We start from the raw sequence: 23952 nt of genomic DNA, 5'->3' as shown, positions 1-23952 counted from the left end.
CAAAACAGCTCAAACATGACTTTTACAGTAATCAGGAGCAAATATGGAGATTAATTAAGAACTGGAGAACTGAATTATGTATATAAACATATCCTTAATTAAATGAACATGCTAGGAAGAGTACTTTACTAAATTGTATGAAAAAAAAAACCCCTGAAAGATGATGACTTAGATACAACATCGCAACAAGTAGAAAGCATTTTAAGAAAAATTAGAAATGGAACAGCTGGAATAGACAAAATATTTCAGTTAAATATTACAAAAAAAAACATGTTTTCTAATAAATGAATACCAGATGAATGGAGGAAACTATTAGTACAATTTTTTAAAGGATATAAAACAGATACTTATTCAAGAAGTTATAAATGAATCTCTGATGAACAGGGTTTTATATCTGGAGGACTTTGCAGAGATGCAATATTTGCAGTGAAACATCTAACAGAAAAATCAACACAATATAACTCTAGTTTCGATATGTTTTATAGATGTACATAAAGATTTTGATGGTATAAAATTACAGATAGTAGATGTTATCAAGATATTTATAGAGATGTGTAATAAGAATCAAGAAAAGAATTACCAAGTAATTCATCTATGTAGAGACGTAGTAATGGTAGCAGACACACAAAAGGTAATTCACAGAGTATCTCATTTCTAAGGGATATTCCAAATATATAATATGGAAATGACAATTGAAAAAGTAAACACTTGTTGTTAGTAGATAATCAGGCGCAAATAAGAAAGAAAACAAAAAGTGATGAATTTTAAATGCGTAGGAATTCAGGTTAACTCAGAAGGAATAAAAAAAAAAAAAAAAAAAAAAAAAAAAAAAAAAAAATGAAGTAAAAGGCTTAGGGGAAACAAGATTTCAAGATACATAAATAAAAAAAATATGAAAAATAAAACTATAAATACTGTAATTAAGAGAAGTATAATAACACCAGTTTTAAGTTATGCATCTAAAAGAAGATGCTGAAAATTAAGATCCAACAGTTAAAAACTAGTACAGTAATGAAAATTATGACACTAATAAAGATCAGAAATAAAGAAATTAAGAAAAAATATTGTATGAATAGAAAAATGGAAACCAAGAGGACCTGTTGGAAGCAGTGAGGAGATGGAGTGCAATGAACACTGTCACAGCCCTTTCTCTAGAGCTTTCCCATCATAGGGAATGTTTTAATTTCAATCGAAACAGAATACAATTTGGTTGGCTTTACACTCAAAATTCCACTGAATTTCACGTGCACTGTATATTCAAGTGGATGCTACTATGAGTGAGAATCTTGAAGCAAGGATTTAAAAGGTTCAGAAGGAATGGGCCAGTTCTCTGCTTTGTATATGAAGGCTACATAAGGTTTACTAGTTATCTAGCTCTGCTCTGAAGTAAAGAGCATAAATATCAGTTTTATATTACACAACCTAGAATAATTTATTTTCAAAATGAAGTCCAGTTAATGATAGTTATTCACAATGAAGCTGAATTTCTTCTAAAACTTAAAGAGTCATTATAATATCCAAAGTAATTTCCAGAACAATGGCAGGGCAATGAAATGTCAATTTATGTGACCATGTTTGTTAGTAATATTTTAACCAAATACTCATTTGGAAACAGTGGAACCAAAAAAAAAAAAAAAATCAACCCACCGGGACCATACTTAACATTCAAAAATGAAGCAAATCACTCTCTTCCTACAAGGTAACCTTTTTAAAAAAAAAAAAAAACATTAAAAAAAAATCTACTCCCCTCATTTCTTTCATAACTAAAGTCAAAAAAGTTTATGATTTGATCCAAAAATGAACTGAAGAAATATTAGAAGGGAATAGCAGAAAAATGTCAAAAGGAACAGTTAAATAATTCTGAATTATGAGCTTAAAAATGAGTAGAAGGTGAGAATAAGGCCCAAGATTAAGAATGTTCCATCAATCACCAATACTGGGCCAATCAATTAAATACAGTAACATTAAAGATGTGACGTGAAGTAATGACTTAACAAAAAAAGCATAAAGGAACCAAGTTTGAACATTTACAGTAAGACAAGTAACTTGTATCACTAACCTGTTCAGCAAAACAAGTCTGATTTTAATAAGTTTCTTTTTCACAAGGAAAAGAACTGAAATGCTAGTTCACTGCAAAGGTAAAAAGGAATCTGCCACATATGCAACCAATATATTTTGTCTTGTTCCTTTATTAAACTCTACAGCTATAATCATGAGCCTCCTCATGATAGGGCAATGAATTACCCAGCCATCAACTGGTAGACAGTTCAATTTAATCCCACTGGTCTTCCAAGCTTATGTGTGCTCTATTCATCTAAGAATACATTCCAAGCTTTATAATGAGAATTTTTTTTTTTTTTTTTCAGCATTGGATGTTTAAAGATAAAACAAAACAAATTCATTATTCTAATAAACTGACCTTATCTGAATGGAATATAAGATCCAGTTCACACACATTTTCAAAACAATGATCTAGTGCTTCTACAAATACCTAGAAATAAAATAAGCACACAATGAATTAAACAATTAGAATTAGTTTAAATTTTTAGAATCAGAACATCATATATATACACACACACACACACATGCACACTTTAATAATACTAATTTTTTATATAATAATTCAATAATAGTTATTCCTTTGAATATAAGAATATCCACAGCCAAATTATTTAGTGTTACGATCACTTAAATACAGGATTGGAGAGGAAAGGTTAGCAAAACAAGTATTTGATGGCATAAGAAAAGATTCAGGAAAAGACGAGATCTAAGAGTACTGATGTAGTTAGCAGTACCTTAGAAGATAAACTCAGATATATTTATTAGATATACAGTATTGTCATAAGAGATTAAACAGGGAAAAAAAAAAAAAAATTGTTCATAGCAAGCTGATAGATAATAATGGAAACTTAAGTATGCAGTGCTATCATTGTATCCTGTGCACTACTTGTGGGTATAGTAGGAAATAAGGATGTTCAATTAACTCATTTTTCCATTCACTTCCAGTTCATTTAGAACCAAGTGACCAATGAACATAATAAATTTTTTTTTTTTTTTTAGTCATTGCTTCTTCAGGGTTTATAAAAAAGTGCACATAACAAAAAAAATAAAAATAGCTAACTACAGAGTTGCTCAAATGTTTGAAATGTTACAATGGAAATGAATAAATTAATCCTAATAAGAATGCAGTTTCATGGCATGTATCAGCTTTCGCCCAGTAAAGATTGAAGATAATTGTTGGAAAAATTGAAATACGACATGTTAAAAGATTTAATCAATACAAGTCCTTGGTTTATGTTAAGAGACAAGTGTGAATGAATAACTGTCACTGATTCTTTGAGAAATCTAGAGTAAAAATTTTCTTCTAAATAAATATGTATGACATAGTGGAAATGTATCAGTCTGCTGCATGACTGGTAGTTGAAATATGGTAGGCCAGAGTTCTTTCTTCCTCACTTCAAAACCATGGCTGGTTGGAATAAGGTTTTAAATTTGCAATGAGTAATTAAAAAAATCCTGTGTTATCTTCATTTATTTTAGTTGTAAAAATTTAATTCTAGTGACCAAATGGAGAGTGTCTCAGGTTTGAATTCTGCTGTGGCATGGATGTCTTACAATGATAATGAGACAGACCACTGCCCTGCTTATTAGAGGCCCAAATTGGTACTTCAAAAATACCACTTTATATTTAAAATATTCTTGATAGTTATTCTATTCTTATCCAACCATGGGTGGGGATAAGAGTGGGACAACTGTCGTGTATTCTATCGCACATTATACCAAGGAGGCAGGATTATGTGCTATAGATTTATTTGCTTCCTTTCATGAATGGGATTGTAATTAAAATAAATAATCATTGGCATCAAATATCTGCTAATTCTCAAGCACAACTGATATTTCAAAGTTCTCTTTGTGATTGCTGCACACTGTCTTTTAAGTCTATCATCTTTTGCTCTGTTGCTTCACATATCCTTTCTAACCTTGAAGGTTTACACATATCAGTTTATTATCTGACTGACTGATTTTCCCTTTCAATCATTTCCAACTTAGGTGACTTTGTAGGCATTGCCCACAAAGTATTCTTGGAGAGTTTTTTTTAACAGGGTAGTTTACCATTGCTTTCCTAAACCCATCAAGTTTTATCCAGACTTAGGACTGGCATATGGCTGGGACGTATTCATGGCTGTAATCCATGTGTGTTCAACAGGCCTGTTTGCCTATTCTGGGGGACAAAAAAAAAAGTTTCCAGGTGTAAAAACCCCCTTCCTCCGTATGAGACCAGCTAACTCACTTTTAGTGGAAAGAGACCAGATAAAAGGTTCCTCACATCACTGACAGGAATCAAACCCAGGTCTTTCTGACCAAAGGGCTACATCTATACTGACTGAGCTACAGAGGCTCCAGTTTATTATCACCAAAGTCAATTGTTTTGGATAATGGAAGCAAGGCTGATACTTCAATCACACTGACCATTAACACTATTATCATACTGTTAATGGTTAATTAAAATGTTAATTTCAAATACCAACTTTCACATTTCCATTATAACACCAGGTGAATGCCATCTCTCAGAAATTCTAAAATAACTTTTAATCCACATGCCAAGCTCTCTTTCTATACGAGTCCTTGGACTCCCTGGAAGTGTCACATAATAATAATAATAATAATTATCCTTCTTCATATTCGAAATTTGGCAGAAGTTTAATAGAGAAATTATCATATTTGATTAACGAGGGTGGTCTGAAAATTCTCGGCCTAACAATGAAAAAACAAATTTATAATTTAAAAAAATTATTTTCATTTTTCAACATAATCTCCCTTAAGATTAATATGTTTATTCCAGTGCAATTATCCCATCCCTGCAATGGTTCTCAGCAAGATCTACAAAATACCCCTCTACAGCTGCAATCGCCTCTTGATTTGAAGAAAAACGCTGACCGGCAAGTAAGATTTTTAGGTTTGGGAAGAGATAGAAGTCACAGGGAGCCAAATCTGGGGAACAGGGTGGATATTCCAACAATTTATAGTGCAGATCCCTTAATTTTCCCATTGCCAAAACACCTTTGTGCAGATGCATTGTCCTGATGAAAGATGATTTTTTTTCCCTTCTGCAAACTGGGTCTTTTCTCATGAATATTTTTGTCTAGTCTGGTTAAAAAGATCGGAATAATATTCCCCGGTTATTGTTTCGCCCTTTTCAAGATAATAAACAAAATGCCTTTAGCATCCCAAAACACCGATGCCATGACCTTTCTTGCTGAAGCAACTGACTTTGTCTTTGGAGTTGAACAACTGGCTTCTGTCCACTGTTTTGACTGCTGTTTGGATTCTGGTGTGTAATGGTGAATCCAAGTCTCATCCATAGTAATAAATCAATGCACAAAATCAGTTTTATTCTTGTTCAAACGCTCCAAGTACTGTTCAGAAATTTTCATGCGAGTGTGTTTTTGATCTGCAAGTGTGTTTTTGTCAGCAAGCGTGGCACCTATCTTACACAAAGCTTTTTCATTTGCAATTCTTCATGCAAAATATATCCTACATGTTCTTTTGAAATGCCTATAGTCTCAGCAATTTCATGCACTTTGACTCGCCGGTCATCCAAAACCATATTGTGCACTTGATCAATGATTTCTGGTGTTGTTACACTTTTTTGGATGTCCTTCACGTGGATCATCTTCATGGCTGATACGGCCACATTTAAACTCAGCAGCCCATTTCTTAATTGTCAAAAACAAAGGAGAAGAGTACCCATAAACTTTTATGAACTTTGAATGAATTTCTTTTGGCGTTAAATCTTCCTTTACAAAGAATTTTATAACTGCACGATATTCAATTTTATCCATTTCAAGGGATACAGACAACACTTTTGCTTCAGACAGCTGTATAAAACCAAGTACTTGATAGAATGACTTGAAAATTCACTTGGATGCTTATGACAGATGTATTATCTTAGAAAAAAAAAAAAATCTTCCCAACAGTGTTGCCATCTATCCTCGTATAATAATTTCAAGATAATAAACTGATATTTCAAATCTTCATCATGATTCAAAAATACCTATATTTGGTTTTGTGCTCGTTTTCATGAAATTCAACACATACTGTGAAGAATGTGATGAATTTGTTCATTTGTTCTGGCACCTCTTGAAGAAGCATAACTTTAGCATTTGAGAATTACAAAAACTAAATGTAATTACTTAAATAATAGATAGTATTATTTATTGCCTAAAGTTTTATTATCCATTCTATTGCATTATCACTAATTATTTTTATTATTATAATTTAATCATATTAAAGTGCCCCCCCCTCCTTTTCTTAAAAATGGAGACATTCTTTCAAAACATTACTGTTTATTAAACAAGAACATTTCATTCGGCTTGTAGATGGTCTGATCACCATCATAACTCAAAGACAATTAGCAAAAGTATCAAGTACTTCAGAAAGTTTAAAAGGCAGTCAATTTTTGCTAGTGTAAACTTGTAGAGACCACAAGAATGGTTTGTTGTAGTGGATAGTTTGCGATAGCAAATTTCCTTTAACATAGCATAGGTCTTTGGTTAAGACTTTTTAATAGTTGTGGCAGCCTTTGCTGTAGTGAGAGTAGACCATATTTTGATATAACAAATAGTCAACTGTATATAGACAGATGTTTTATATATAGTGGATTCCAGTCAATTGGGCCACATTGGGAACAGTACAATTTAGTCCAATTAAACAGCTGTCCAAATTAAATGAAGTTACACCTCAAGAGTTTAAAAAATGAATGTACATGAAAACAAAATACCAGTTTAGACAATTTTTTTTTTTTTTGCTTAGGTAGCAAAATTACTGATTTATAGATAAATTTAAACAACTGGCTTTAATTAAAGTAAAATATTTGCTATAAAAATATTTTCATTTATATACATATCCAACATGCATTCAGTTCTTAGGAGTTAATGGCATTGTAGGAATTGATTGAGTGCTGTCTTTTTTCAGTGCAGGTACTAATGTAGACAACACTGTCTTCCTGCATGAAATAGAATCTTAATTCAGTAATAAATTTTCTAGGGTCCTAGGTATTAACCTGTTGAAGCTCAGGAATCTCATTCTCATCACTTTCTCATTCTCTTAACATCTTCAGATGTTTTGCTGCCATTTCCCCTGAAAAATTTTCATTACAGTATTGAGGACTACCATCAATGGATGCAAACTCTTCATAGTTTCTGATGTAGTTCATATCTAATGGGGCATAATTTTCATTATTGAAACATATATGGCATGTTCATGATTGGATGCTTAAAACCCCAGTGAGCAAAACAGTTTTAAGTGGTCTGGTTGCTTATTCCCTCCCAACTATCAGCCATAAACTGTACTGCTTATAAAAAATTTAACTTTTGCACTGACCCCCCCCTCAGCAACTGTCAAGAACCAGTAAAAGTTTTCCTGATTTCCGTTGCGATTCTATTCATGAAATTCAAATGTCATCGATGCATTTGTGTTTGCATGGTACTGAACTGGTAAACTCTCCATTCTAATCTCTTTAAAACATAGAGGACTATTGATACAGTAAAAAGTGGCTTAGAAGACAGAAATATAAGATCTGATAATATTGGAGTCATGACAGGTAACAGATTTATTTAGAGGAAAATTGTAGATAGGAAGTTGGTGGTGATGTATGTTTTTCATGTAGTACTATCATATCCTATACACTCCCCCGCCTTTGAGGGTACATGTCAGGAATTTGATGATAAGTATCCCTTATTTCAATAACTAGCAGCTATCATTAATCAGTTGCTGACATATGTGAACAGCCTAACACTGTCACACTATTCACTGATCCAAACAGTATAGCATGTTTATAACACAGGGAACCATCTGATATAGCACAATAAAATAGCCTCGTTTCATCAGCACTAAAATTTTGTAGAAAGATTACCTAATTTTCCTAACACAGTATGAGGTAGAGGTTACTAGCTGGCCAAATGAACAGCATTGTGTCCCAAATAAAGCAAATTTTTGTTATATTCTCATTTTGTTCTTCCACACTTGTCCCAATAAAAATGGCCACCTTAATTAACTGGGATCTATAATACATATACACTTTTTTTTTTTTTTTTTTTTAAATGTTCATCTTTGCTGGCAATAGCCATGTAGCCAGCTTGTTTCTCTCCCAATGTATAGTAGTTCTGTGGTTGTGTGATACTATCCATCCATTGTGTGATCTGGTGGAAGGAATCTGAAAACTAAGTGAGTTAGCCATTTTAGTAACTTACTTAGAGGGGAAACAATCAGAAGTAGCATACAAGTTAAATATTTAAGTTTTTATGAATTGTTTTCAATAGTACTGCTAGAGCATGAAATTGCTGTTGCTCTTCTGAACGAATATCACTAATAGTAAAACATCATTTCTTTGGTATTTATAAGTCATGATGGTAAAAACTGATCCAAAAATTTTATTAGATTCTAGAATTAGTATTAGTTTAACCTTCCTTTCGTAAAGTTGCTTTTTGAAGTAAATTTCAGAAGTGGGTTCTAGTAACTGAAGCTCATAAAGGGATGCCACTGAGAACAAATTGCTTGGATCCTGTACCTTAAGGCTAAAATATACTGAGATTTTTTGGATATGCTCATCAATGCTTTCTTCTCTCATTTCATTTATGCTAATGCATCCAAAAAAAGAGTTTTGATCTATATTAGAATTAATATCTGTTATTGCTGTCCTCACTCCCAATTCTTGTCTATGGTGACACCCAAGGACCTCTAGTCCTTGGGTGTGCATGTCCACACATAATGCTGAAGAATCTCATTGCAATATTGTCCACCAGTCATAGTTCATTTTTCCAGCCCTTATAGCTTGGTGCATCCATTAAGCATAATGCCTCCCCACACCATGACCCCAGGACTGCTGTATCTATCACTTTCAAGAACATTCTTGCAATGGTAAGCAGTACCACTTTCATGCCAGATCAGGTGTTGTATAGAATCGGAGAAAAGACTAAAACGACTTATCCGTAAAGATTACATTAGCCCATTGGTATTTTTCCAATTTTTATGGATATAACACCACTGATAATGTGCACTACAGTGAACTCTGGATAAAGGGACACAGACTACAGGTCATATACGTTCGTCATTGTGGCAAAACGTTTTGCCACAATTTTTCAAGAAATCTATGTATCTGTGTTTGATGAAAAGAGTTCAGTGCAGGGCAAAAGGCTGCACTAAGTGAATTAGTGCACTCTTTGTCCTGCTGAGTGTTATTGCATAACCCCTTCATGCACGATTCAAAAATTTGAATGTGTATCCGCTTTCTACTCTAAAATCGTTGGTTACACAAATTCCCACAAGCTGATTCATCTGAATTTGCAGTTGTAATCTTGAGAATTAGTGTGGCTTTAGGTTTTGAACACCAGTGTCTGTGTACACACACAGTACAAAACGTTCTTCCAAAAATTATATTTCAAATCCTTCTTATCATTAATGATATAACAGCCAAAATGTACATGATCAAGAATTATTTTATCATTTATTAAAGCATAACTAGCTTTCCAATATCACAGATGAGCAAATGTCATTTAAATGACTATATAAATGAATAGAGCCCTAAAATTACCAACTTTTAGATTCATTTATTTTTATACCAGCACATTTTTACTGGCTCACTAATATTTCAGGATTCCCTTAACCATCTAACCAGCTTTGATATGTGTGTGTCAATGTTGACTTGGATGCAAAGCACATTAAAACTGTAATACCACTGATATCACATGGAAATATATTGTGGATACAAAGTGCATGAGAGTGATATATTTCATTCATATTGATGACGATATAGTTAATTCCTGTACCCCACAGCAGTTATGGTAACTACAAATCTTTGAATACTGTCTTATCTTATAAGGTGTCATTCCACTAGGATATCCCTTTCTAACAGACGTCCTCAAATGACTGGTCACCCTGCACGTGATCACCTCTTGGTCACTCTCACCAACTGGTGGAAGATTTGACACCTCATTTATAATAACATCATCTGATTAGATGATCAAATCCAATACTCTTGATCCTCGTGTATTCTCCGTTACATGCTGCCTAAGGTAATCATCTTTCAAAAACTCCAAAAATTAATTTTCTTTACTCCCAGATGCAGTCTCTTGCTTCCAGTCTATATTACCATAATTAAAGTCGCCCATAAAGATAACTCATTTCTTGCTAGCTAGGCCAATTTGCCTATACATTTCCTTCTCATTACCCTCCATATTACCAGGTCTATAGCAACACCCAACTAAATATTTCATCCTGTTTACTTCTACCTCACATCATACCGCCTCAAAACCGCGATCACTATTTGCACCTTGCAATTCCACCTTAGATGGGCACAACTCATCTGCTACCATTAACAGTACTCCTCGTCCCTTTTTTCCCCATCTATCTTCATGAAAAATATCATATCCATTCATCTCTATTCCTGTCAGGATGTCATAGTCATCTAACCATGTCTCGCTTATACCAACAATTCTGGGGCGAACAGACTCGAGCAAAGCAACAATTTCGTTCCCCTTATTTCGAATACTTCTAGCATTAGCAAATAAATATAAGAAATCATTACTGCTTCTACAAGTCCTACGAACGTCACTCCTACAATGTGACTACCTTCCCCAGTCACTTCCTCTATATTACCACCAATTCTACAACTTTCCTCACACCTAAACTCTTCCCACCCATCCCAATTATATTCTTGGTTTCATCCTGTATCTGTATAGAAATGTGCACTGCATTATGGGCTACTAAGGCAATTGATGTGAAGTCATTAGCTTCTATATACAAGTAGCCCAATCATGAAATTACTTCATGCACAAACCTCGTTTGCTTACAGTTGGTCACACCTTTTGACTACTTGCATATGAAAATATGACTTCCGCATTACTTCAAACTTGGTATCACTTCTGGGTCTGGCTCCCTCTAATGAGATCTCAATAAAGGTCGAAACCAGTCTGGGTAGTGGCCCTTCCCATAAATCATAGCATTATAGGATACTAAAGGCAACTGATGGGAAGTCATCGGCCTCTATATACAAGTAGCCCAGTCATGAAACTACGTCATACTCAAACTTTGCTTACACTTGTATAACGTGTTATTGTCATTATTATACAGGTACTTCCATGGAGTTCAAAGACTCATTGAGGGAGACCCAATCTATCCACACAATCTATCATACCTCTCCTTGAACTCATTAACAGACAAAGCACTCAGAATTGACTCTGGCAAACTCATTCCACTCATTCACAATTCTCCAAGCAAAAAATCTAGTCCGCACACCCCTACTAACCACACCTTTATTCAACTTCCAGACAGATGCCCCCCGCCTTGTTCAGATCCCTCTAGCCAAGTGCTGAAACATTTCCCCTGCATCTATTCTATAAAACCCTTTAAGCAACTTAAATATTTCTATTGTATCCCCTCTTTTTTTCCTGTCAACCAACTTCTGCAATCTAAACACATACACCTTTAATCTATCCTCATAAGGAACATTCCACAGGCCACTCACTCCAATTCATCCACCTCTTTTCCCACATTAGTGTATCATATAGGTTAAAGCAGTAAACTCACAATGATGATATGCCCTTGCAAAGCAGTCGCTCAGTAACTCCACTATTTTATGTACTTCTGTCTCCTCATGACCATCATTACTCTTAAGGTTAATCTTCTATAGTCATTCTTCCTCTTACTTGCCTTATAACAAAACAACTCTTTGGGATTTCCTTTGAGATTCTGCAATATCCTACGAACCTCCACTTCATCCACCTTTGTTCCTACATTAGTGTGTGTCACACAGATGTAAGCAGTAACCTCACTAGGAAGATATATGCTTGCAAATTGGTCACTCAGACTCAACTATTTTATACGCTTCCATCTCCTCGAGACCATCATCACTCATTAAAGGTTAATCTTCCATAGTCATTCTTCCTCTTACTTGCCACATAACAAAAGAACTCTTTGGGATTTCCTTTGGCCTGCTCATAATCTGATTTTGCCTTCCTTGCCATGCTGGTCATCTTTCTTGCCTGAGTCTTGTACTGTTCATGAATTTGCAGATCATCTTTCTATTTATATACCCTCCACAGCATTTTCTTCTGCAGCTTGTGCTTAATGATATTACTCATCCATCTAACTCTTACAGGATTAACCCTTCTTACCCTAGGTATAACAATTTAATACTGCTTCTTTTAGATGACCCTTAACTATATCCCGTGCACTACTAACATCCTTACCATGCAGTGTTTTATGCCATGGTACAGATTTAAGCTTTTTTCTAAGCATTTCACAAATACCCTTTATTGATAGAATATTCCTCATATGTTCCAATTTCTCAAGTCAAGACCACATGGTCACTTTCACCAATTGGAGGCAATGTTGTTACCTTGATTACGGATAGTTCATCTAATCCTATGACCAGGTCCAATACTCTCTCACGCCTCGTCCCCTTTATCACATGCTGCCTTAAGTAGCATATGATAAAGGGTGTATGAATTCTTAGTCACTCTTAGCAGGTGAATGAATTCTATTTCCTTCCTGTCATGTGATCTTTCTTCCATCCAGTCTATATCCCTATAGTTGAAGTCCCCTATAATAATCACTCAACCTGTACTCATTATTCTGATTTGGTGATGCATGTCTTCCAGATCATCTGTGGAACTCCCTGACCTGTAGCAACAACCAACTGTATATTTTGTCTTACTGTTCATATTGTTTCAAATAAACAGCCACCCGCCTATCTGCTATTCTTTTTTGGCTGCAATTCATTTGTTATCATCAGCAGTACTCCTCTCTCCATCCTATTTTCTCTATCTTCCCTGAAAATACTAAACCCTTCACATTCAATCCCTGTAACTACATCATCTACTGTTAGCCAAGTATTACTAATGCCTATAACTTTTGGCGAGGTTGCACTAACCAACGCCATAAACTCCTCTCTCATTTCTGATACTTCTAGCATTAGTATATAGAAACTGCAGCATCACTTTAGTTCCCCAACCCACCTTTACTTTCTGAATTGACTACCATATTCAATATTTTTGCTTGCAAGACTAGATTCCTCACTTGGTCATTCTCACACTTTCTCACTTTGCCTTCACACAAACTCACTTGCTTCCACCCTAATTGCTTAAATTTCCCTGAATTTGTACTTAAAGCATGCTCGGTGAACAAAGCTCTCTCCAGACACCTAACACCAAAACCATTTATATGCAGTCCATCGGCATCGTACAAATCCTTCTTTCCATCAGAGTCCACTGTAGTCCATCAGCATCATACAAATTCTTCTTCTTTCCATGAGAGTCCACTGAGCCACAAATTCTACATCATTCCTTTTGCATAATCCATGTATAGACTCGTTGGCTATCAGTGCTCTTCAGTTTGCCTATTCTAACAATCTCTCCTTTACAACCTCCCTCATAAAATACTTCTCCCCCTCTCAAATCATTTGTGCCAACAAGACAATTATTTCCTTTGACTTACCTTTTTTTGCATCCAGATGGTATGGCTAATATCATGAAATTTTGCACAGGAAACATGACTGTCACACTTTTGTTAAGTACTCCTCTGATCATCGAGTCTCCATACATAATTTTCTCCTTAACTTTTTTTTTTTTTTTGGGTTGGTCTTTATTATTCCTTCGGATCACCTGCTTCTTTCTTTTTTCAGCCCTGCTTAACTCTTGCCACTTCTGCAATTTTTCAATTTCATGCTTTGTCCTATGAAGGATAAACATATAATCATGCTATTTCTTTGTTAATATCCATTTCATTCTCCTCCATTTCCACAGTTGCATGTTCGACATCAATAACATCATTTTTCATCTTAGTGTCAGTATTTGTTGCATTCTCATCACCTAACAGACACTCACTTTTGAAACACTTAATACATACTCAATGAATATATCTTGCACATACTGCACTGAATAAAATCCTGCAAATTCAAATCACCGGACAACATGGTCTTTGCTGCCTTTGATCTTTGTTTGTTGGACAATGGATAACGTTGGTCTTTGCCCCCCCCTTTGGTCTTCGTTTGTTTGTTCTGTTGGTGCCATGCCAACAATATCACAATAAAAATTGTATAAAGATACTAATTACTCTAAAAACATGAAAATCCACACTAATTTTCTAATGAAAAAAAAAACAAAACAGATAAAAAAATCACTAATTTTACACGAATGTTAAATTACATGACTACTCATAATATAAACTCGAACCAATCCTCTAGAATGAAACCAAGAATATAATTTCTTGGTTTCTTTAATTTATAATATAACCAAATGAAAAAACACTTAACAATAATAAATAAGGTTTACACTTAAAGGAGATAACTGAAATTAATACATAATTAAGGAAAATGTTTCTTTTTGTATTTACAGTGAATGCACTGCCACAGAAAAAATGCTGCAGAAATAAAAAATATTCAAGTAGTACATGCATTACAAAGTAGAGCATGTAAAAACAATGCATTCTGAAAAAACCAAAAAGACATACAACTACATGTAACTACTGGGTTTCTTTCTCCAACATAGGAGACTATTCTAAGTATTTTTGTTATGTTTTTTGATCTTCATTGTGTTTAAGACCAAAAAAAATAACAAAAATACCTAGAACACTTACCATGTTGGAGAAAGAAACAATATAAGATGTTTTAAATGGTATACTTCAAGATGTATTTAATACATTTACACACACTTACCTGAACAAGATCTAGAATACCCAGTTCACTTTCAGAGTTATCAACACAAAACACAAAGTATAAGGTAGCATAATGACGGTATATTAACTTGTAATCTGATCCACCAATCAAACTATAAAATAATAACAGCAATATGTAACATATACAAATAAAATGTCTAATAATACATCTCTGAAAAAGCATGTGAATGAATTTTTAAATATTAAGAAATCATTTCTAATAATAACAATGTACATGTATAAACCATAGCACGGACATGTCCTACTGATACATACCCACTGGGCAACACTGAAGAAATTAACAAGAGCAGATAAAGTTAATAAATGCATAGCAGGAGAAATACTGAATCCCAATGCACAAGCAAAAAAAAAAAAAAAAAAATTAAAAACTTAACAAAATTTATTAATATTTAGTTCAGAGATTTAGATATCTTGTGCTAATTTTGTATATTGCTTTAGGCAGTGCCCATACTTCATTGATATTATCCTACATTTTGGTCTTCCTCATTTAGTGGGCTGCTTTGTTGAGTGGTATTTTCATCAGCTGATGGATGAACAAGAAATGAAATTAATTTTTGTTTCTACAAAGAGGTCAATTGGCTAGTTTAGTTTCTGCAAATGATTAGCAATCCTAACTTGTAACAGACAGCTTTTTGCAATATTTTTCCCTGAACAGATACTGCAGAAATCAGAGATCAAAAGTTTGCTTCTTGGAGATGTAAATACCGCTCAGCACGTTTCTTATTTTTATATATATCTGGATTGCAAATTGTCATAAAAACAAAATACTTGCTCTTAAAATACTGATGATATAATGAAAAAGATAAATTATCCTTTGATTTTTAATAAATTTTGCATTTTAACACAAAATCATAAAGCAATCAAGAAAATATAAAAACACTCATTCTGGATCCTTTGCTGTATGAAATGCATGTATTATTATATAATGAACTTTCCATGGAACAATTTACATGAAAGTCTACTGAACTTGCATGAAAAAAAAAAAAAAAAAATGAAATCAGGAGGATTAGAATTAGTTTTCTTCAATAAATTAGAGCTTGTTCTTGGAAACAAAATGACACAAACAATTTATATTCAATACTTAAGTTATTTTATTGTATGAACAGATCTGCAAGTTTGAACATGGACATACTACAGAGATGAAGCAGCAAAATATCTGCAAATTCAGAATGTTGTGAAAGTCACTCCATTTTCAACTAGTTTAAAAAAGCATAGACATTACAGTTGAAGCTGTCTGAAATATCTGTAAATTGCAAAACTGGAATTAAGGCTATTGCATTTCTGACTGATTTAAGACATTTAAAGCCAATGGCATCATCATTAAGGCCCAATCTTGTTCTAGACAGCTGCTCTCACTGGATTACAACATGCTCAACAGCCTGTTAATCCTGACATGAGCACCCAGACTGCTAACCAAATTCTCACTCCAAGAAGAAACTGATGTTACACTTCATCACCTTGGCAAGATCAGAGGAGCTGTAAAAATGTTCCACACAAAGATGACATAAGAAAAAGCACAGCATTGCATCAATGTCTATAGAGAATTCTTTGACAATTCTTGACAAAATGTTTCATCAAAATGTAAACTGAACGAAAGAAGGATCTACAAATCCAAAACAGACAAAATCAAAAATGGATTGATCTGGTGAATCTCCATCCTCTGGTCATAGAAAGAGGTCAGTTTGAGATTGTGTTGAGGTAGCCAAGACCAGTTATGTAAAGTTTTATGCATCCAAAGATTGGGTCTAATATCTTAGAAATCAAACTACTTGTCGAGTGATGTAATAAGCACTGAATATAATAACTGAATTTTTACGAGTGTTTGTGTAAAGATTAATACAAAAATACAAATGAATCTCACTATAGCAAATTTATAAGGATCACAGGAAAGTTATTTTTTTTTTATGCGAAGTGTTTGCTATAGTGAACTTCTTTTAGTATAGCATTATACCATTGAGGAATCACTTGGGACATTTTAGTACTTTGTCAGAGTGAATGTGTTTGTTATGAGCATTTGAAATAATAAGAGTTGACTGCTGAGTAATTCTGGATCCTTTTCCACAGTTATATAAATAATATTTTCCAATGCAGACTGGCCATTTGTCACAAACTGCACCAGAGGTTAATTCATGTCAACCTTCTATTAATCACGTAATGCATCATACCATATTTAATGAATTACATTAGCTCATTGTATCTGTTCATCTTCCACAACCAAATTAATGTCTGATAATCAATTATTGCAATGAGTTCATTTTATAATTTTTTTTATTAAATCAATGATCACCGAATGTATTTGATATTGGTCTTTAGTATAAACTTTGCTTAATTTAAATGTATTAGAAGAATAAAATACACTTGGATTGAATAGCAGTTACATAACTTACTTTTCAACTTGTTTTTAGCATCTACGTAATCGTAGATGCCATTTAATGTTCACACCAGTACACGAGATAAGAATTCCTATAGTTGACTAAACTTGTGCAAATTTCTTTTGTGAATCACTTATAAATTTTTAGCAAGATAAATGTTATTTATTTATTTATTATTATGTAATACCTCCAAGACTCAACACAGAAGGACACTCCACTCATCTAACAGTCTCCCCATTTATTTTAATTGAAATAAAATTTAAAAATAAATGGTAATATGAAAGAAACAATGTTTGCTGTTTGATTCTTCAATTTTATATGTCTTTCCAGATGGCCATAACAAATATTTATTATAACAATATTTTTTCAACCAGTGTAAACTGTTATTATAGTAAATTACTATATTTTTGCTGAATAACATTTTTCCATTTGAAATTTTAAGGTAATATTAAACTGAAAATATCAAAATTCTGTAAACTTCTGAGTGACCTTCTTCATAACAAACAATGCCAAGAGAGAAAAAAATCATCATCATCATGCAAATCAAGGATTTAGGCCTAGCATGGCCTGTTCTGGCCTTAGAAGTCATTGTTGAATCGTTTAAGAGGATGTCCTGGTTTTCTTTTTCCTAATGGCTTGTACCTTAAGGCTTGTTTTTGGTAATCTTTTTGTTTTCATTCATTGAACATGTTCCATCCATTTATGTTTATATTTTTTAATTTTTTCTATTACTGGTTCTTGGTTTAATTCTTTCATAATTTCTTCATTTCTTTGGTGATCAAGTAGGGTATACTTTGCAGTTTTTCTCATAAACTTCATTTCTGCTGTTGTTAATCTTTGTTTGTCTTTTTGTTTTATTGTCCAGATTTTGCTTCCATACATTAAGACTGGTAGCGCTAATGTATTGCATACTTTTAGTCTGGTTTGTTTTTGAACTAGGTTTGGTTTAAATATAGAGTTAATTACACCTGTTATTTTTAAATATTTTGCAATTTTTACGTTTATATCTTTTTCATTTTCATGTGATCATACATCCTAGGTAGTTAAATGAATTCACCTGTTCTAAGATCTTGTTATCTATTACTATTTTAGTTCTTGCTGGATCTTGTCCTTTAAAAGCTATAGTTTTTGATTTTTCTGTTGATATTATCATACCATAATCTTTGGATATCTCATTTAGATCTAAAATAGCTTTCTGCAAGTTATCTTCAGAATTTGTGATTATTATTTGGTCATCAAAGAGGAGAGTGTTTAAGTTTACTGTAGGAGAAAGTTTAATTTCTTGATGTAAATTTTTATTCCATTTTATTATTATTTCATTTAAGTAGATATTAAACAGAGTTGCTGAGAGTGGACATCCCTGTCGGACCCCCTTGGTTTCTCTCTCTCGTATATGATAGCTTTTAGGATATTATTTGGTATTTGTCTTTCTTTTAATATGTTAAATAATATGTTTCTTTTAACTTTGTCAAATGCTTTTTCAAAGTCAATAAATGCAATGTGTTTCTAAATTGTATTATCTTCTTTTCTCTATTATTAATTTTAGGCAAAACACCAGGTCTATACATGATTGTCCTTTTCTAAATCCATTGTGTACTTCTAAAATAAAAGTTTTTCGGAATATTTCATTAGTTTGCTATTTAAGATTCTGCAACAGGAATTTAGTATACTGATACCTCTATAGTCTTTAGGGTCATCTCTATTATCTTTTTTAAAGATAGGAATCACAATTGCTTTTTTTCCATTCTATTGGGGGGATACAAGTTGAGTAAATTTCATTTAAAAATAAAATTTTTAAATAAAAATTTAAAACCCTTCCCAATAGTAAGACGTCCTTGAAACACTGACTCACTAAACCAAAGTCTTTCTTTGAATCTTGTTCCTGTATATTTATATAGTTCTGAACCTAGCTTATCTTCTCCAGGTGATTTTCCGTTTCTTGTTTCTTTCAAGCTGAATATATTTTCTTTTCATTTTTGTTAATTGTTTGCCAGTTGTCTTTTTTAAAATATTTGTCTGTCCACAGGTCTGTGTAGTAATTTATAAATTCTTATAATTTCAATTCAGTGTTTAATTTTATGTTTTCTTAGGTATCTGGAGAGAAAAAAAAAAAAAATTATTTATCTTGCTAAAATTTTGTTGGTTTTCTACCTAGCATCTTCAGAACACAAATTATAACTAGCAGACATTATAGTGAATCATTATAAAGTGGTTTAAATTATAACTGAAACTGATCTAATGTCCTTACATGGCACTCACTATGAACCAATAACCATAAAGTTAATTTGGAGAAGTTTTTTAAGGCCTATCAGGTCTCAAAATAACTATTTCCCAGATCGTTAGCAAATTAATGCAGCCATACTTGTTGAGGGTGAGAGAGTACTTCTTAGTTGATGCTGATTCTAAAAACAGTCTACATACCTAAAGACATCATATTATATATTGGGATCCTACGAATCTAACAAGGGGAAGAAAGAAGTGTATAAATGTTATTTTTTATTTATTTATTTTTTAAAATACATCTTGGTCCCAATCAATTAAACCAGCCTGTATATATTTGGGGTCCCATAATTCACAAACCTATACTCCCTTCGTCCACATTAAATCAAATTTTACAGATCACAAAATAATAATAATACTCTCCCTCACTTACAAACTGGCCACTCATATGGGAAGGTATTTACATACGTGATCACACCACCACCACCCTTCCCAATAGTAAGACGTCCTTGAAACACTGACTCACCAAACCAAAGCTATCTGCTGAAATGACACAGCCCTTGAAAGTGAGCTAATGCACCTTTGCAATATCTTTTTAGTTAATGGTTACAACCCCTATAAAAACAGATAAAATACTGCATGCAATCCCCATCCCTCCTGCAAATAACATACAAGATCACAACAAAACTATTCGCATCTCATATACAGCCAAAGTTCTCTGCAAATATGATTTAAATTCCACTTGCAAACCTCTCATTCAGCTAGCCACTTTCATCCATTCTCCTGAAGAGAATCAACTTCATCCTCTTGCACATCCTGGAGTGCATGAAGTTCCTTGTGCCTACAGTTTAGCCTACTTTAGACAGACTGGTAGATCAATTAACATATGCATTGAAGAACACAAAAATTAAATCTGCAATTATCTGTATCAAGTTGAGATTGGCAAACCATGCTCTGGATACTCCTTCACATAGGATTAGATGGAAGAAGACAGATATTATACAGAAGTCATTATAGGTCTGAGAGACTATATTCAGAATCAGAATCTGCTATGAAGCACTCTCCCAACCTCAACAAGTAAGGTTGCATTATCATCATCATCATCCAGGCCTCCATGGAGTCAAAAGACTCATTGTGGGAGGTCCTTCCTAAGAAACACAAAGTCTATTACTCGTCGAGGGGAGGTACCCCCTAAGAAACACTTCCGTCAAAGATCTGAGAGTCAATCATTTTGAGACCTGATAGCGTGACTTCTTCAAATTTACTTAATGGTTATTTGGCTCAGAGGATGCCATATAAGAATATTAATTCCGTTTCAGTTTTCCATAATTATTTCATTCACTGCTATGTGCTTGTCACTATTGTAATTTGTGCTCTAAAGATACTAGGTCGAAAACCAGCAAAATGTTAGCAAATTCAATAAATGCATTTTTTCCTATTTTGGTGTTATTTATACCATGAAGTGTTATTATGAATAATCAATGACATCTAAGCTGTTCAAGTCTTTCTTAACTGTTGTTCAGAAGGAGGAGAATAGAAAATCTCAAACAGCAGAAAGAAATTGTACTAAGTCTTCAGTCTTCTATTCATTTAATCCATTTAGAAACTTACTATCTAATGGAGTATCTCACATTTTAACAAATAGATTATCTCATTACTCCATTTGTTACAATTTTTTGATTAATCTGCCAAAAGTTGCTTATCAGCAAAGTATTTTTTTTCTAATTATGAAGCATGGATGGTACCATCCATACATCAAATAATTACTTAACAGAACTAATCTTTTTGCCCTCACTACGTAGCAATGTCTTGTATGAAAACTGGATAGAAAAAAATGTATTTTAATAAGACTGAACTGAAGAAACAAAATCATGCTGTATGCAGATTTACAATTCCTGTATTTTTTTTTGGTGGGGAGAGAGGGGGGGGATTATTGTTATAAGTCTTAGTTCTGATTCATTTTAAACCTCAAGTCCTGATTTTCCTGATGCTTCAGATATCTACTCTACCTACTATTATATAGCAGGTTTACAACTCTGCATGTGTATTCACATGGAAAAAAGAAGAAGAAGAAAAAAAAACAATATACAAAAGAAAAATATACACAAAATATACAAAAAAAAAAAAAAAAAAATCAAAATTTCAAGCCTAAAGTCAGGGACTTAGACTTTCAGATTTTATTACCTCCCCACAATAGCATATGAAGAAAACTACTTGGACATGAAAAACTAAACTATTTAACAAAAAGCATTTCCTCCTCTTTTTTCCACTCTCCAGTTTATAAAGAGATGATATGATAAGAGTAATAACAACTGATATTAACATAGAAATTGGTATGTTGATAATAATAATAATTAAAAGTTCCTTAAGGCCTGCTAGATTGGAATTTGACCACAATTGTGTTTTATGCCTAAACCCATATGTATTCTTCTGCATAAATTATGTGTACTTCCCTGGTTGCAGGATGAAAAAAAAAACTCTGCTACCTGTAATGAGACCAGCTAACTCACCTACAAATGAACCCTAATAAAAAAAAGGTTCATCACGTCAAAGCCAGGATTTAAACCCAGGTCTTTCCAACCAAAGGGCTTCATTAAAATCGACTGAGCTATGGAGGCTCTGATATGCTTAGTATATTATTTAACTTAATTTAATCGACTATAGTCTTTGGAGGTTTAAAGAATACATTATACTGTTGTAGAAAGTTTTTTCACTTGGTTACAAAGCAAATTATACTTGCCAAGAAATTATATTTCTTTGTTTTTGTTTAATTCCCTCTTGAGGCATAAGCAAACAAAGTTTGCACGTGAATATCTTTGTGATAAGCTTTCTACAACTATCTCTGATACCGAGTATTTCAATAATCAAGGGCAACACCTTTTTGCTACTTGCATATGGAAAATATGACTTCTGCTCTAATTCAACCTTGGTATCTTTCTGATAAGCATGAATATCTTTGTGATAAGCTTTTTACAACTATCTCTGATACTGAGTATTTCAATAATCAAGGGCAACACCTTTTTGCTACTTGCATATGGAAAATATGACTTCTGCTCTAATTCAACCTTGGTATCTTTCTGGGTATGACTCCTGCTAATGAGACTTCAATAAAGGCTGAAACTGGTCTAGGTAGTGAATCTTCATATAATGCACAGCAATGGTCTGAAAGAAAGTGTGCTTTGCATTATAGCTGATGTAAAGTCAGCCTCTGTATGCAAATAGTCTAAGGCAAAGTTTGTTTGCTTACACTTGCCAAAAGATTATACAAGAGAATAATGTATGGGCAAGTATTATTATTACTACCTCAAGACCTCATTGAGTCAAAGACTCATCTGGGAGGTCAAATGGGTTCTTTTTGGCCATGCCCTACAGTGCACAATCAGGAGAGATCAGGCAAAATATCTTTTCAATCATTCTACAGGCCTGACTGGAAATGTATTTCATGGCTATGCTTCATTAAAACATGCAACCGATGCAAAAAATTTTAAGAATAATATAAGCTGTTTAGTGTTTTTCAACATTTCTTGTATACAATCCAATTTAAACAATGCTATTATTATAATACTGTAACAATTTTCAAAAATTAAGCTTTTCAAACTCAGTACTTGTTGCAAATATATCAGAATGAGAGGCAAATAATTTTGTGTATATATTTATTATTATTTGACACCTCCAGGGAGTCCAAAGACTCATCGAGGGAGAGTGTGCCAACAGCATCGAACGATTGACCCCTTCCAACCACTAACCGCACTCAAAGTTGCTTAACTTTCTGCATAAGCAATTAGTAGCACAGGTTCTACCAATTGACCAACCTTTGCTGGCATGAAAATAAGCAAGTAAACATTTTAAGATATAGCTATCTGACATTTTCTAAACAGGTTGTTTACATATTAAAAAGAAGTACAAAATTACCTTCCACTTTCCAAAAAGCTGCACACATCGTCATCTCTTTTGGATACTTGAAGAAATGTTTCTTTAATTATTTCTTGTTGAATATTTTCTGGCTTAAAAAAAAATTAAAAGACTGTTTTGAAACAACTTCTGTACCACTTACTAACCTAGAAGTCAAATTGAAAATCACTAAAACATGCAACTGATGCAAAAAATTTTAAGAATAATGCAAGCTGTTTAGTGTTTTTCAACATTTCTTGTATACAATACTGAAGTAGCAAATCAAACCAGGTACCAATCTAAAGTTAAGACATTTAATATGATCAGCCTCCACAATTTGAATTACTAATCCAATTTTTTTCACCTTTATATCAAGGTTATCCTCAGGAATATACACATACACAAAAAATATAACTGAATTAAACTCAACTAATTAACTTAGACTAATCAGATTTTCTCAGTCCCTGATCCCTCTTTCACTATGGTTAACAAATTAAATATATACACAACCTGCTAATATATCATAGCAAAATGGGTTCTTTTTTTTTGCCCATGCCTTACAGTGCACAATCAGGAAAGATCAGGCAAAATATCTTTTCAATCATTCACACAGGCCTGATTAGAAATGTATTTGACTGCTATGCTTCACTAAAACATAGGAAATAAAATTTAAAGAAGTCTGCAGAACCATCAGTCTCTCCAACCGGAACAGAAATGTTTCAAAATTTCAAACACT

General features: G+C 33.2%; 1 protein-coding gene across 2 annotated transcripts in view; it reads right to left on the bottom strand.

The window, feature by feature from the left end:
• The window catches only part of LOC150098883 (AP-3 complex subunit sigma-2-like), a 67842-nt gene that overhangs the window by 42520 nt on the left and 1370 nt on the right, over positions 1–23952 (bottom strand). For both annotated transcript variants that reach the window (XM_090404649.1, XM_090404648.1), the window contains exons 2-4: positions 23238–23329; positions 14714–14825; positions 2420–2491 (exon numbers count right to left, since the gene is read on the bottom strand). In XM_090404649.1, the coding sequence (XP_090260775.1) occupies positions 2420–2491; positions 14714–14825; positions 23238–23329 (276 nt within the window). The remainder of the gene's footprint in view (positions 1–2419; positions 2492–14713; positions 14826–23237; positions 23330–23952) is intronic.

Source organism: Typopeltis vanoorti, chromosome 15 (genome assembly GCF_054136105.1).
Source record: "Typopeltis vanoorti isolate ZY-2024b chromosome 15, IOZ_Tvanoo_1.0, whole genome shotgun sequence".
NCBI lineage: Eukaryota > Metazoa > Arthropoda > Arachnida > Uropygi > Thelyphonidae > Typopeltis > Typopeltis vanoorti.
This window is presented reverse-complemented; position numbering and strand designations above follow the sequence as displayed.